Source organism: Pristiophorus japonicus, chromosome 1 (genome assembly GCF_044704955.1).
Source record: "Pristiophorus japonicus isolate sPriJap1 chromosome 1, sPriJap1.hap1, whole genome shotgun sequence".
Lineage (NCBI taxonomy): Eukaryota > Metazoa > Chordata > Chondrichthyes > Pristiophoridae > Pristiophorus > Pristiophorus japonicus.
The window spans coordinates 355,824,626-355,841,405 of record NC_091977.1 but is presented as its reverse complement, the minus strand read 5'-3'; the positions used below and the strand labels follow the sequence as shown (position 1 = coordinate 355,841,405).

The 16,780-nt window shown below is 52.1% G+C and overlaps 1 protein-coding gene across 1 annotated transcript in view; it reads left to right on the top strand.

The window, feature by feature from the left end:
* The first annotated feature begins 1,125 nt into the window (after positions 1 to 1,125).
* LOC139265209 (proton-coupled zinc antiporter SLC30A8-like) overlaps positions 1,126 to 16,780 on the top strand; it is a 78,191-nt gene continuing 62,536 nt past the window's right edge. The window contains exons 1-2 of the mRNA XM_070882164.1: positions 1,126 to 1,247; positions 14,212 to 14,693. Of these exons, the coding sequence (XP_070738265.1) occupies positions 1,126 to 1,247; positions 14,212 to 14,693 (604 nt within the window). The remainder of the gene's footprint in view (positions 1,248 to 14,211; positions 14,694 to 16,780) is intronic.

The window sequence follows — 16,780 nt, the reverse complement described above, 5'->3', positions numbered from 1 at the left end:
GCTAGAGAAGTACAAGGTAAACTAATGGGATTAGTGATGGACAAGTCTTCTGGACCTGATGGTCTGCATCCTGGGGTCTTAAAAGAAGTGGCTGCAGAGATAATGGATGCACTGGTTGTAATCTACCAAAATTGCATGGATTCTGGAGAGGTCTCAGCAGATTGGAAAACCACAAATGTAACGCCCCTATTTAAGAAAGGAGGGAGATAGAAAGCAGGAAACTAGACCGGTTAGCCTAACATCTGTCATTGGGAAAATACTGGAGTCCACTATTAAGGAAGTAGTAGCAGGACATTTAGAAAATCATAATGCAAATGAAGTCAAGCAGAGTCAGCATGGTTTTATGAAAGAGAAATCATGTTTGACAAATTTGCTGGAGTTCTTTGAGGAGGTAATGAGCAGGGTGGATGAAGGTGAACCAGTAGATGTGTATTTGGATTTCCAGAAGGCATTCAATAAGGTGCCACATAAAAGGTTACTGCACAAGATAAGTGCTCACGGGGTTGGGGAAAATATATTAGCATGGATAGGAAAGTCATGTGCGAATACTTGCAGTATGGTTAGAGTAAGAGGGGAAAGGTCGCAAGCAGAAAATCGGAAAATACAAACCATTTTAAAATGGAAGCAAACTGAAGGAAAAGTTAATTGGAAAATTAAGCTAAGGGAAAAAGAGTTACTGAAAATCTGCAGGGGGGAGAGGGGAAGGCAGGAGGGAAAGGATATCAGCTCTAATCCAAATGTAATTCGATCTTTCTATTTATTATAAAATAGCCTTGAAACGTTCCGAATTAGTTTTTTGCGCACGCACCGCTAACTTTACCCAAAGCTTTGCATTTTTCCCCTGACCTTTCTTTCAGCACGGCTCAATCGGCCCTGAATCTAACCCGGAGAAAGCAGTAAATTCCAAAGGTTCTGCAGAACGGGTCGAGGAGACCCATCTTAAAAATAAACTCGATCCTTCAATCAGAAAAGATAACAGTTGATCGGAAGAGGGTCGATTATTTCAGACGGAAACCGAAGGCAATGTTCATATGAAAGTAAAAGTTCAAAGGAAAACTTTCAGGTGAGGAGAGTTGGTGTCTCTGGTGAAGGAGTGAGTTGGGACCCCAGACTGGTGTATTGGAGATGGATCGCTTCTCTCACATAACCCCCAACAGCTCACCATTTACATCCATGAATAAGAAGACAGAAAAAACTCACTTGGTGCCGGATAAGACAAGCAAGGTGTATGCCTTGACGCGCGAAAGGTAAGATTTACAATTTTAATCCAGTTCCATGCAGTTAGTAACTCGTTCGCGGAACAAGTTACGGTGAGCGGCTGTTTGCGCGGCTGGCTCTGACTGTATTCACCGGGACCTTTCTATATACACTTCACTCACCGTTAGTGAATACGAACTCTGCGGGGGTCTGTCTTGTACTTTAATTGCCCTTTCTTGGCCAGTGCAACAGTAATATTTCTTAAGACAGTGTAACCTGCATCAAATAACACGTTACCCTCACTGGGAGATGTACATAACCAAATGCTTTTCATTATCTCAGCTTTAACGTTTGGTAAAATAATAAGACAAAGCCAAAAAGTAGACAAATCAGTTGACCTATCTGTAAGCAAGAGACAAGTCATCAGGATCCACAGCGCGGTCCTGGACAACGTGGACCACTTTCCATAAGTCGGGAGCCTATTATCAGCAAGGGCAGACATCGACGACGAGGTTCAACACTGCCTCCAGTGCGCCAGCGCAGCCTTTGGCCGCCTGAGGAAGAGAGTGTTCGAAGACCTGGCCCTCAAATCTGGCACCAAACTTATGGTCTACAGGGCTGTAGTGATACCCGCCCTCCTGTATGGTTCAGTGACGTGGACCATACACAGTAAACACCTCAAATCGCTGGAGAAATACCACCAACAATGTCTCCACAAGATCCTGCAAATCCCCTGGGAGGATAGACGCACCATGTTAGTGTTCTCGATCAGACCAACATCTCCAGCATCGAAGCACTGACCACACTCAACCAGCTCCTTTGGCGGGCCGCATTGTTCGCATGCCTGACACAAGACTCCCAAAGCAAGCGCTCTACTCGGAACTCCAAACGGCAAGCGAGCCCCAGGTGGGCAGAGGAAACGTTTCAAGGACACCCTCAAAGCCTCCTTGATAAAATGCAACATCCCCACCGACACCTGGGAGTCCCTGGCCAAAGACCGCCCTAAGTGGAGGAAGTGCATCCGGGAGGGTGCTGAGCACTTCGAGTCTCATCACCGAGAGCATGCAGAAATCAAGTGCAGGCAGAGGAAGGAGTGTGCAGCAAACTAGTCCCACCCACCCTTTCCTTCAACGACTGTCTGTCCCACCTGTGACAGAGACTGTAATTCCCGTATTGGACTGTTCAGTCACCTAAGCATTCACTTTTAGAGTGGAAGCAAGACTTCCTCGATTTCGAGGGACTGCTTATGAGATGATGAAGCAAGTGACAGTTAAACCTGATGAGATCGTGTGCACAAAGCTGAACCCGGCAACCCCAGAACAAACTGTGTGCAAAGCTTCAATTAATGAATAACTTCGGAGCAAGAGGATATACAAAGGTTTAATGGGTCATTCAAATCGGAGTCTTTCCTCCCAGGGAGAGATTTTTTAGTGAGTGCAGATCTGGCTATGCCCATCCACCAACGCTGCCGTTACCCCACACCCAGCACTGGTGCCCGGGAGGTGCTGGAGTTGGGCTCAGCCCACCCACACCGCTTGTTTTCAGGGCCCGGACAACATATGCGCCCGAACACGTTTCTCGTCAACACAAATGCACTCCGATGATATGACAGAATAAATTGACAATAATGGAGGCATCGCACACCGGGCAGGGTCCGGGTATTGGACAGGGGGGTCCGGGTATTGGACAGGGGGTCCGGGTACCAGACAAGCGGTCCGGGTATTGAACAGGGGGGTCCGGGTACTAGACAGGCGGTCCGGGTATTGGACAGGGGGGGTCCGGGTATTGGACAGGGGGGTCCGGGTATGGGACAGGGGGTGTCCGGGTATTGGACAGGGGGGTCCGGGTATTGGACAGGGGGGGGGTCCGGGTATAGGGCAGGGGGGTCTGGGTATTGGACAGGGGGTCCCGGGTATTGGACAGAGGTGTCCGGGTATTGGACAGGGAGGGTCCAGGTATAGGGCAGGGGGGGTCTGAGTACTGGACAGGGGGGGTCTGGGTATTGGACATAGGGGTCCGGGTATTGGACAGGGGGGTCCGGGTATTGGACAGGGAGGCCTGGGTATTGGACAGGGGGGGTCTGGGTATTGGACAGGGGTGTCCGGGTATTGGACAGGGGGGTCTGGGTATTGGAGAAGGGGGTCTGGGTATTGGACAGGGGTGTCCGGGTATTTGACAGGGGGGTCCGGCTATTGGACGGGGGGTCTGGGTATTGGACAGGGGTCTGGGTATTGGACAGGGAGGCCTGGGTATTGGTCAGGGGGGGTCTTGGTATTGGACAGGGGTGTCCGGGTATTGGACAGGGGGGTCCGGGTATTGGACAGGGGGGCTGGGTATTGGACAGGGGGGTCCAGGTATTGGACAGGGGGGCTGGGTATTGGACAGGGGGTCCAGGTATTGGACAGGGGGGGGGGTCCCAGTATTGGACAGGAGGGGTCCAGGTATTGGAGAGGGGGGGGTCCCAGTATTGGACAGGGGGGCTGGGTATTGGACAGGGGGTCCAGGTATTGGACAGGGGGGCGTGGTCCCAGTATTGGACAGGGGGGTCCCAGTATTGGACAAGGGGGTCCCAGTATTGGACAAGGGGGTCCAGGAATTGGACAGGGGAATCTGGGTATTGGACACGGGGTTCCCAGTATTGGACAGGGGGGTTCGGGTATTGGACAGGGGGGTCCGGGTATTGGACAGGGGGGCTGGGTATTGGACAGGGGGGTCCAGGTATTGGACAGGGGGGCTGGGTATTGGACAGGGTGTCCAGGTATTGGACAGGGGGGGGTCCCAGTATTGGACAGGGGGGTCCAGGTATTGGAGAGGGGGGGGGTCCCAGTATTGGACAAGGGGGCTGGGTATTGGACAGGGGGGTCCAGGTATTGGACAGGGGGGAGGTCCCAGCATTGGACAGGGGGGTCCCAGTATTGGACAAGGGGGTCCAGGAATTGGACAGGGGGGTCTGGGTATTGGACAGGGGTGTCCGGGTATTTGACAGGGGGGTCCGGCTATTGGATGGGGGGTCCGGGTATTGGACAGGGGTCTGGGTATTGGACAGGGAGGCCTGGGTATTGGTCAAAGGGGTCTTGGTATTGGACAGGGGTGTCCGGGTATTGGACAGGGGGGTCCGTGTATTGGACAGGGGGGTCCAGGTATTGGACAGGGGGGCTGGGTATTGGACAGGGGGTCCAGGTATTAGACAGGGGGGGGGTCCCAGTATTGGACAAGGGGGTCTGGGTATTGGACGGGGGTGGGGGTCCCAGTATTGGACAGGGGGGCTGGGTATTGGACAGGGGGGTCCAGGTATTGGACAGGGGGGGGTCCCAGTATTGGACAGGGAGGTCCCAGTATTGGACAAGGGGGTCCCAGTATTGGACAAGGGGGTCCAGGAATTGGACAGGGGAATCTGGGTATTGGACAGGGGGTTCCCAGTATTGGACAGGGGGGTTCGGGTATTGGACAGGGGGGTCCAGGTATTGGACAGGGGGGCTGGGTATTGGACAGGGGGGTCCAGGTATTGGACAGGGGGGCTGGGTATTGGACAGGGTGTCCAGGTATTGGACAGGGGGGGTCCCAGTATTGGACAGGGGGGGTCCAGGTATTGGAGAGGGGGGGGGGGGTCCCAGTATTAGACAGGGGGGTCTGGGTATTGGAGGGGGGGGGTGTCCCAGTATTGGACAGGGGAGCTGGGTATTGGACAGGGGGGTCCAGGTATTGGACGGGGGGGGGTCCCAGTATTGGACAGGGGGGTCCCAGTATTGGACAAGGGGGTCACATGGTGCTGCTCTGGTATAAAAGGCCAGCCATTTTGTGAGTCAGACACTTTGGGCTTGAATAAAGCAGAAGCAAGGTTGTACCTTGCTTAGTTAAGGTACTCAGTTTGAACCTTTATTGCTTACATAACGGGGGTGGGGGGGAGAGAAAGAGAGAGGGGAGAGTGAGAGAGCTTGGGGGGAGAGAGAGAGAGAGAGAGAGAGCCTTTGGGTGAGAGAGAGCTGCGGGGGGTGGGGTGAGGAGAGAGAGTGAGCTTCGGGGGCGGGTGGAAGGAGAGCGAGAGAGAGAGAGCTTGCGGGGGCGGTGGGGGAGAGAGCGAGAGAGCCTGGGGGGAGAGAGAGCTGGGGAGGGGAGAGAGAGCGTGGTGGGGGGAGGAGACAGAAAGAGACAGCTTGGGGGGAGAGTGAGAGAGTGAGCTTGTGGTGGGGGGGGGGGGAGAGAGAGACTGGGGGGAGAGCGCGAGAGAGCCTGGGGGGGAGGTGGAGAGAGTGACACAGGTAGGGGGGAGGGGAGTGACACAGGTAGGGGGGAGGGGAAGGACACAGGTCGGGGGGGGGGGGAGACACAGGTGGGGGGGGGGGAGGCGGATCGGAGGGGAGAGAGGGAACTCGGAGAAAACGGATCACGTTCTTCTAACTCCCTGGTACGTGCAAGCTCGGTGCGTGTGTTACAAGGGACATCACTGGGGTGGATGAAATCCAGAAGTCATGACACTGTCACTATCCATTTCATACGGAATAAACCTGTTAACAATCCGTACACAATGGCCCATATATGGGGGTGGGGGAGTAAGGTATTGCGCTTGGGTAAGGGACTTCGGCTGGGGGAAGGATGCACTTATGCTGGGGTAATGGATTTTGGATGGGGGAGGGATGCACTTACATTGGTGTAATGGACTTCAGCTGTGGGAGGCAGCACATGTGCTGGGGTAAGGGTCTTCAGCTGGAGGAGGGATGTACTTACGCTGGGGTAATGGACTTTGGCTGGAACTTGGTGGCTTCAGAGACCTCTGTGGCTTCTGAAGTCAAAATGGATCAAATTACAATTTGGAAAGTCACTCAGAACTTGGGCTGCGCGGTTCCAGTTACACATTCCAGAGGAACCTCAAGGTGTGACTTATCCTCCAAGGGGACCAATCAGCAATAAGTCATGTGAAAATGATGAGCCAATCAGAGATACGGCTGCATTTCAGTTAGTACAAAAAGACGCAGCCTTAAATTATACAATTAAACCAAGTGCCCCCTTGTTAAAGGGCACAACAACTAGAAACTGAAAACTAACCAAAAATGTTTAAGAAAACCTAACAAATCAAATCAAAATTTGGTTGCTGGGGATGATGATGCACTCCAGTCCTTCCGGTGCCCATCTGTCGCAGAAGTCCTCAAGCGTACCGGTCGACACCACATGCTACATTTCCAGGCACACCCGGCATGAAATTAGCCGTGGAAGAGAGGCAAGCAGTCGGGCTGAACGATCCCTGCAGTGTCCTTACACACTACTATAAATTCACATGAGGCACATTCTGCAGACAAGGTCACTCTATGACCTGAACCTTGACTCACAGGACCAAGAAGTCTTGACCCTGCGTGGGACCTCCCTTTATATACCTGGATGACCAGGTGAGGAGTGTCTCCCACAAGTTCACCCCCTGTGGTCAAGGTGTGCATTTCTTAGGCGTATACAGTGTACAGTGTTGTTACATGAAGGTTACAGTTACATGAAGGTTACATACATGACATCACCTCCCCCCAACGTCTTATGGGGTCAAAGATTAAGTCTTTCGGGCGGTCGACGCTCTCTCGTGCAGTGCCGCAGTTGGGGCTCTGGTTGTTGAGCCTTGGCATGCGTCTCTGTCACCTGTGGTGATTCCAGCTTGTCCGGGCTGGCCGCGGGGACTGTGCATGCTGCTGAAAGTTCTTGTTGCTCGTTCACTGCCGGGGGTGTGGGCAGCATCTCATAATCTTCCTCAGGTTCCTCAATGTCCATGCTGAACCTTTTTTTTACTTGGTCCAGATGCTTGCGGCATATCTGTCCATTGTTAAGTCTGACCACTATGACCCTATGCCCCTCTTTGCCAATTACAGTACCCTCAAGCCACTTGGGCCCCAAAGCGTGATAAAGAACAAATACAGGGTCATCGATTTCTATACATCTCCCCTTTGAGTTACGGTCATGGCAATCATTTTGGGACTGGTGCTTGCCCTCAACAATGTTTGACAGGACTGGATGAATGAGGGACAGCGGAATTTTAATTGTATGTTTCATGAGTAGTTCCGCGGGCGGGACTCCCGTGAGTGAGTGCGGTCAGGACCTGTAGGCCAGCAGGAGGTGCAATAAGCGGCATTGAAGGGAGAGTCCTTGAATCCGGAGCATGCCTTGTTTTATGATTTGGACCGCACGTTCCGCCTGGCCATTGGAAGCCGACTTAAATGGTGCTGTCCTGACATGTTTGATGCCATTACCCAACATGAACTCCCGGAATTCATAGCTAGTGAAACACAGGCCGTTGTCGCTAACCAGGATGTCCGGCAAGCCGTGGGTCGCAAAGACCGCACGCAGACTCTCCACTGTGGTGGATGTCGTGCACGAATTCAATATGATGCACTTGATCCATTTTGAGTACGCATCAACAACAATGAGGAAAATCTTTTCCATGAACGGGCCCGCGTAGTCTACGTGAATATGTGACCATGGCCTGGTGGGCCAGGGCCACGGGCTGAGTGGGGCCTCCCTGGGGGCATTGCCCAGCTGGGCACACGTTGTGCACCTGCGAACACAGTGTTCCAGGTCTGAGTCAATTCCCGGCCACCATACATGTGACCGGGCAATGGCCTTCATTAGCACGATGCCTGAGTGCTCGCTGTGGAGTTCCCTGATGAATGCTTCCCTTTCCTTCGGGGGCATGACTACCCGGCTGCCCATAGTAGGCAGTCAGCTTGGATGGAGAGCTCATCCATCCGTCTGTGAAACTGTCTGACCTCCTCGGGGCATGCTCCGTGTGCGGGCACCCAATCCCCAGTCAGGACACATTTCTTAATCAAGGATAGGAGGAGATCTCTGTTGGTCCAGATTTTGATCTGGCGGGCTGTGATGGGGGAGCCTGCACTGTCAAAGGCATCAATAGCCATGACCATCTCAGCGCTTTGCTCCGCTGCCCCCTCAGTGGTGGCCAATGGAAGCCTGCTGAGCATGTCAGCGCAATTTTCGGTGCCTGGCCGGTGCAGTATGATGTAGTCATACGCAGCCAGCGTGAGAGCTCATCGCTGTATGCGAGCTGACGCATTGGCATTGACAGCTTTGCTGTCTGACAACAGGGATGTTAACGGCTTGTGGTCCGTTTCTAACCAGAACCTTCTGCCAAAAAGGTACTGGTGCATCTTTTTCACCCCATAGACACATGCGAGTGCTTCCTTTTCAACCATCCCATATCCCCTTTCTGCTTGGGAAAGTGACCTGGAGGCATAAGCCACAGGTTGGAGTTGGCCCTCATCATTACTCTGCTGCAACACGCACCCAACCCCATAGGATGATGCATCATATGTCAAAACCAATTTCTTACAAGGGTTGTACAGGGTCAACAGCTTATTAGAACAAAGCAGGTTCCGCGCCCGATTGAAAGCCCGTTCCTGACAGTCCCCCCAAATCCAATCGCAACCCTTACGCAGGAGCACGTGTAGCGGCTCCAACAATGTGCTTAAGTTCGGCAGAAACTCCGATGTGTTGCCGGGCCTGGGCGCACGACGAATCGCCTCCGTTTTAGATTCGGTAGGCCGGATCCCGTCTGCGGCAACCCTCCTGCCCAAAAACTCGACCTCTGGGGCCAAAAACACACACTTGGATTTCTTTAGTCGCAGGCCTACCCGGTCCAGTCGGCGTAGCACCTCCTCCAGGTTGTGGAGGTGTTCCTCGGTGTCTCGACCCATGATAAGGATGTCGTCCTGAAATACGATTGTTCCAGGGATGGATTTGAGCAGGCTTTCCATGTTCCTTTGAAAGATAGCGGCCACTGATCGAATGCCAAACAGACACCTGTTGTAGACAAACAGCACCTTGTGCGTGGTGATGGTGGTCAGTAGCTTGGATTCTTTGGCCAGTTCCTGGGTCATGTAGGCTGAAGTGAGGTCCAACTTGGTGAACAGCTTGCCGCCTGCCAGCGTGGCAAAAAGATCCTCCGCTCTCGGAAGCGGGTATTGGTCTAGTAGTGACACTCAGTTGATAGTGGCCTTGTAGTCGCCACAGATCCTGACCGAACCATCCGTTTTTAGGACAGGGTTGATGGGGCTTGCCCAGTCGCTGAATTCAATGGGCGAAATTATGCCCTCTCTTAGCAACCTGTCTAACTCACTCACAATTTTCTCCCGCATCACATACGGCACAGCTCTGGCTTTGTGGTGCACTGGTCTGGCATCCGGGGTGATGCGTATCACTACTTTGGTACCTTTGAAAATCTCGACACCAGGTTGAAATAGTGACTCAAATTTCTGTAGGACCTGTGAGCATGAACTTTGCTCCACAGATGAAATGGCGTGCACATCCCCCCATTTCTAGTTCATCTCGGCTAGCCAGCTCCTCCCCAAAAGCACGGGACCATTTCCCGGGACAATCCAGAGTGGCAGCCGGTTCTCTGATCCATTATGTGTGACCATCAATATTGCACTGCCTAGCACTGGGATGATCTCTTTGGTGTACGTCCGTAATTGCATGTCAATGCGTTCTAGTTTGGGTCTGCTAGCTCTGAGTGGCCATAGTTTCTCGAATTGTTGGACACTCATAAGTGACTGGCTGGCCCCTGTGCCCAGCTCCATGCGTTTAACAGTACTCTCATCATCATAGGTGGCGTTTTTGTGTATGAGCTGTGGATGTTTGCCACATGAACCCACTGAACTTCAGCGTCCATTGCTTTGTCCCAAGCATTAACCTGCCTTGCAGACCCCTCTTGTGGTTCATCTGCCTCGTAAATTAGCCTCCTTGCGGGCTTCCTGCACATTCTGGCTAAATGTCCACTGAAGTTACAATTTCTACAGATAAATTGTTGAAACCTGCAGGTTTTTGCAGCATGTCTGCTCCCACACCTCCAGCATGAGCTGAGATTGTTGTGAACAAAAGAGCTGTTACCAGGCATTCCTCTCTGATTGTCTCTTTGATTACTCTTGAGCACTCTGTTAATGGGTGTCAATGGCCCCATCCCGGGACGTATTGTCCACTGTGATGGTGTAAATGTCTGTTCAACCTGCCATTGTCTCTGTTGCTGCCTGGGTGGTGTCGAATTGCCCTTGCCTGCTTGCGGGGTTCTGAGTCGCGTTTACAATGTTAACTCCCTGATCCATCGCCACGTTGGAAGCAGAGTTGCGCGTGTATATTATCTTGGTTTCCTCCTCCCCCACCGTGAAGGTCTGAGCCATCAATGCCGCCGCTTCCAAGGTCAAGTCGTTGGTTTCAATTAGCTTTCTGAAAATCCTGGCATGACCAATGCCCTCAATGAAGAAATCCCTTAACATCTCCCCCCTGCAGGCGTCTGTGAACTTACAGAGGCTGGCCAAGCGCCGAAGGTCTGCAACGAAGTCCGGTATGCTCTGTCCTTCCCGACGTTGGTGTGTATAGAATCGGTGTCCGGCCATGTGTATACTGCTCGCCGGTTTGAGGTGCTCACCAATCAGTTTGCTTGAGCCCTTCAAAGGTTTTGTCCGCCGATTTCTCGGGTGCGAGCAGGTCTTTCATCAGCGTGTATGTCTTAGGTCCACAGCTTGTCAGCCACTGCATCTCCCAGTCAGTCCTTCATGACAAAGCTCTGCTGGAGCCTCTCAACGAAATTGTCCCAGTCCTCACCAACAAAGTACCACTCCTCTGTGCTACCGGTGGCCATTCTCGTGAATCGTTGATTCCCGTTTCTCGTCGCCAAATGTAGTGTCCTTGCACACTACTATAACTTCACATGAGGCACATTCTGCAGACAAGGTCACTGTGACCTGAACCTTTATTCACAGGACCAAGAAGTGAAGACCCTGCGGGGGACCTCCCTTTATATACCTGGATGACCAGGTGAGGAGTATCTCCCACAAGTTCACCCCCTGTGCTCAAGGTGTGCATTTCTTAGGTGTATACAGTGTACAGTGTTGTTACATGAAGGTTACAGTTACATAAAGGTTACATACATGACAATCCCCTCGACCGCCCACTGCCTGGACCGGTTAATGGCCACCTTGGCCAGGCCCAGGAGCAGTCCCATGAGGAGGCCCTCCGACCTGCCCGCTTCTCTCCGTACTAGATGCCAAAGATCAGGAGCGTGGGACTGAAGTGCAGCCAGAAATCGAGGAGCAGCCATTTCAAATAATGGCAGTAGGGTTGCAACCTCACACACTCTATAAAAACATGCAACATGGACTCCTCCAGATCGCACAAAATGCAAGTGGCCTAGGAGTCTGTGAACCGACTTAAAAACTTATTACATGGGACTGCCCCATGCAACACCCTCCAGGCCAAGTCCCCAATACATAAAGGGAGGACTCCCGCGTAGAGAGCCCTCCATTAGAGATTCCCGCCTCCTCCGGATGGCAAGATGGTGTGCCATTGCAACAGCTCTACAAACCTGTGAGCCTACTCATAGGTGCATACATTACAAGAGGATTGTCCTATGAGGAGAGGTTGAGTAGAATGGGCCTATATTTTCTGGAGTTTAGAAGAATGAGAGGTTCTCTTATTGAAACATAAAATTCTTCGAAGGCTTGACAGAGTAGATGTTTAGAAGTTGTTTCCCCTCGCTGGAGAGCCTAGAACCAGGGGTCATTGTCTTAGGATAAGGGATCAGCCATTTAGGACTGTGATGACGAGAAATGTTTTCACTCAGAGGGTTATGAATCTTTGGAATTCACTACTACAGAGGGCTGTGGATGCTCAGTCGATGAGTATATTCAATATTCAACACTGAGATTGATAGGCTTTTGGCACTAACGGAATCAAAGAATATGGGGATAGGGCAGGAAAGTGGAGTTGATGTAGAAGTTCAGCCATGATGTTATTGAATGGCGGAGCAGGCTAGAAGGGCCTTATGGCCTACTCCTGCTCTTATTTCTTATAATCTTAACCGTGACCAAGGATTATTTGGCATCCACTAAAACCTCCAGATACTACTAAGAATCAATAATTGTGAGAAATGCTCCTTGTATCACTTGGTCAATAACTCTTGAAATGTTTCAGAGCCATAATTCTGCACTTAGTGATACCCATCATTGTATCTCACTGGATAGGCCACTGGTTAATATGGTGAATGGAGTGTACAAAATATCACGTGAATCTGCAATAACATAACATCAGCACAATTATTTGAGAAATACCTGGATTTGAGATGGTTATTATGATGCAATCCAATACATCATTAATGAAGATATTTAATAGAATGCCAAACAGTATCAAATATTGTCTCACTGCTATTTCAAAATAAATAAGGGAACATTTTCCTCTTTTGCACTTTGGCATTAAATAATTGCCATGGCAAAACCCAGAGAAAAATCTATCATACTGGATCAAATGCCTGTAATGGATCTCATTCCATTTTCTGTCCATTATTTTAAATGGATGGAAAATCAGACAGGTTCTATTATAGGTGTGTGATACGACCCACCAAACTTTTATCTACGTACGTCTCCTGGATGATTATTTAATTCAAGTGCAAAAGAGAACAGTCTACCCCAAAGGCTCAGCGAGTAGATATACCACCCCATTAATATCATTTTTAAATGGACCATCCCTTGGCAGCCGGAGCAACCACCTACTTCATGCAGTAAGTGTAAATTGGGATTCTATGACATACTTAGGACCCCGATTGTAATTTTCAGAGACACATGGGTAGAGTGTATGCTGCCATGTATCCTCGTGTTATACAGCCTCACCTGCAGTTCTTAAAAGTACTGCTGTCAGCTGTGTAGGTTTCTGGTCCTCTTCCTAGCTCCATAAAAATACTGCAGGTCGTTGCCAGCCTGGACCCAACCCCCCCTGCATTCACGTGCACCCGCCCCCCCCCCCCCAGGACCTTTCGGGGGGGCATGAGGTGGACGCTGTGAAACGCACGGCCCCGACTATTGGTCTCTGGCATGGAGCGGCCTCTCCAGCCCTCTTTAAAGTGACCGCAGCAGGCGCTTCAAAAAACGATTGGGAATGTTGTTTTTACATATTTGTGGGGTTAGGATGAGCAGGTGTGCTCCACCAGGCCCGAAATTTTTTTGGGGGCTACTGTCAGCCCTCAATTGCCTTGTCCCATAGATCACACCCCCTCCTTTAGCCCCTCCCACTTGACAGCCCTCCCCATTGGACACGGCTCTCAGAAGGCCCGCCTGCCCACAGTGGCCCCACCCACTCAATTGTCCTACACCCCCAGTGGCCCCACCACTATTGGATACGCCCCTCAGTTCCCCCTTTGGCCCGCCACTTCACTGGCCCCTCCCCCTCAGTGGCCCCTCCTCCACAGTGACTCCTCCCCCTCAGTGACCACCCTCCCCAGTAGTCCTTCCCCCTCAGTGATCTCCCTCCCCAGAGGCCCCTCCCCCCAGTGGTCCCCTCCCCAGTGGCCCCCTTCAGTGTCCCCCCAGTGGTCCCTCCCCCTCAGTGACCCCCTCCCTAGAGGCCCCTTCCGGTGTGGGCCCCTCCCCCTCAGTGACCCCACCTCCCTAGAGGCCCTTCCCCCAGTGGTCCCTCCACCCAATGACTCCTTCTCCTCAGTGACCACTGCCCCCAGAGGCCCCTCCCTCAGTGACCCCTCCACTCAGTGACCCCTCCCCCAGTGGTCCCTCCCTCCCCAGTGGTCCCTTCTCCCTCAGTGACTCTCTCCCCTCAGTGACCCCTCCCCCAGGGGCTCCTCCTTCCCCAGTGGTCCCTTCTCCCTCAGTGGGCCCTCTCCCAGATGCCCCTTCCTCCCCAGTGCGCCCTCCCCCAGAGGCCCCTCCCTCCCCAGTGGTCCCTCTCCCCAGTGGCCCCCTCCCTCCCCCAGTGGTCCCCTCTCCCTCAGTGACCCCTCCCTCAGTGGTCCCCTCTCCCCCAGTGGGCCTTCCCTCAGAGTCCCCTCCCTCCCCAGTGGTCCCCTCTCCCTCAATGGGCCCTCCCCGAAAGGCCCCTCCCTCCCCAGTGGTCCCCTCTCCCTCAGTGGGCCCTCCCCCAGAGGCCCCTCTCCGCCAGTGGTCCCCTCTCCCTCAGTGGGCTCTCCCCCAGTGGTCCCCTCTCCCTCAGTGGGCTCTCCCCCAGATGCCCCTCTCCTCTCCTCAGGATCGGAGCCTCCGCCGGTGCCGCCTCCCACTGCTGCCTCCTGCCCCCGGCCGGCGAGTTGTCTCTGAGCGCCCATGCGGCCGTCGCAGCTGGTCGGCTGCCTGCTCATGAGGCCGGGCCGCCCGGCACCCACCCGCCCGGCGCCGGCACCATCGGGCCCGGCTGCGGCTGCGGGCCTGCGCCCCTGGTGTCTGGCCCCGAGGGCTCAAGTGTGAGGAGGAAAGTGACCGATGCCCCCTCTGTGCTGACCCACTACCAACCTGTGCCATCCCACAGCTCATCCTGCCAGCAGCCAAGTCTGGAACTGGACATCCACCTGCCACCTGAGACTGTCAGCGATGTCAGCGAATCCAGCGGGGCCTTCCATTGCCACTCCAATAAAAAGGCTTATGAACAGAAGCAAATGGAGCAATATCAAGCCAAGAGGAGACTGTGGGTAGCTTTGGTCATCTGTGTCATATTTATGTTCGGAGAACTGGTTGGTGAGTACATTACAACAGTTACTACACTGGCTGTAGAGCGCTTTGGGACCACCTGAATCATAAAAAGTGCTCCATAAATCCAAGTTCTTTCTTATATCGGGCACATATTAACCCTGGAATGAGTAATGGGGGAGAAATTCAAGTTCTGCCACTGAAAGAGGGTGCCAAGTCTGCCATGTGACTGTTTTGCCAGCCTGCCCACTCATGACAATATGAGACCTGAATCAAATTTGGGTTCGGGCCTCATCACCATGCTGCCTTGCCAATGGATATCCCACTGCAACTCCAAGCCAACATGTCCTACTGTGCTGGCTGATCCACATCCAGTCACACTGGTCTCAGGCCCATGTCTCCCATTGCACTTATCCATGTTTCCCACATCTCAGCACTATGGTACCTCCATCTCAACTCCCATCCGATGTCTCCTCTGTGTGGTATGTCCAATATCTCACACACTCGTGCCTCTCCCTTCCATCAGCTTCAGGGCTAGAAATTCATTAGCATTCCACCCATTTACCACTGAGAAGCACTTTACCGCCCAAATGAGGGTCAAAGTGGAAATTACCGCCTATTTACCGCCGGCGGTAAACGAAACCGCCCGCCCATTTAAGAAAAAAATTATGACGTAATTTCTCATGCACTGCCCAAAATGATGCTCATAGTGGAAATTACCGCCCAAATTACCACCGGTGGTAAATTCAGCAATTTGCCCAAATACTGTCCAAATTACCGCCGGCGGTAAATTCAGCAATTTGCCCAAATACTGTCCAAATTACCGCCGGCGGTAAATTCAGCAATTTGCCCAAATACTGTCCAAATTACCGCTGGACTAAAATACCGCCCAGAAAAAGCTTCACTCTCCTGACCTTAACCCAGCGGTATGGGCGCCATGTTTTCAATTGAATGAACTTGAAGAAAAGGCTGCTTCAAGTTGATGGGAGCATTAAAGTCATTTGTGAGTGGATTTTAAGGGTGTTTGAAAATCTTGCATATTATCTGAGCACATTGTGGTCAATTTAGAGTACATTTGTGGTTGTCTAAGGACAAATGAAGAATTTTGATGACAGTTTAGGACATTTAAAGGAATGGGGCCTGTAATTTCTCTGCCAATATTGCTGATTACTCTCATGCTGCAGAATAGAAATGGAAGAAGGTTCATTGAAAAGCATTTTGTGCCCAAAGAGGTGGCAGACTGCTGAGGAGGAAGAGGAGGAGGCCTTACCCACAACGCATTTACAGGGAGCAGCAGTCATACCTGCACCTGTCCGATACAATGTCCATTAGAAGGCTACGCTTCTGAAAAGAGGTCATCAGTGAGATATGCCAGCTGCTTAAGGGAGACCTGCAGCCTATCAGCACCATCAGGACCACACTGCCCATTGAGGTTAAGGTCACTGCGGCACCTTCCTTCTATGCATCGTGCTCCTTTCAGGCATCAGCTGGACTCATTTGCTGCATTTCTTAGCACGGCATACATTGATGTATTGGCCAGGTGACTGAAGAGCTTTACATATGCAGGATGGACTTTATAAGCTTCCCAATGACCAGGAAGACACAGAGTGAGAGGGCTATGGGTTTTTCGAGAATAGCAAACTTCCCCAAGGTTAAGGTATGCACATCGCCCTGTGAGCACCTTTAGAGGAGCCAGAGGTGTACCGGAACCGAATGGGATTCCACTCCCTGAACGTGCAGCTTTTTGTCAACCATAAGCAAATAATCATGGCAGTAAATGCCAATTTTCCAGGAAGCATTCGTGATGCGTACATCCTGTGTGAGAGCACTGTCTCCGACATCTTTACAGTCAGGCACAAGGTCAGAGCTGGATGCTGGGTGACAAAGGATACGGCCTCGCCACCTGGCTCTTAACCCCCCTCTGTAAGCTCCAGACAGATGCCGAGCATCGCTACAATCACAGCCATATAGCCACACACAATATCGTCGAAAAGACAATTGGAGTGCTGAAGCAGTGCTTCTGTGCCTGGACGACTCTGGAGGCAGCCTGCAATATCACCCTGAGCAGGTTGCTGAGTATATTGTGGTGTATTGCATGTTGCACAATTTAGCCATCAAGAGGGGACAGAAATTGC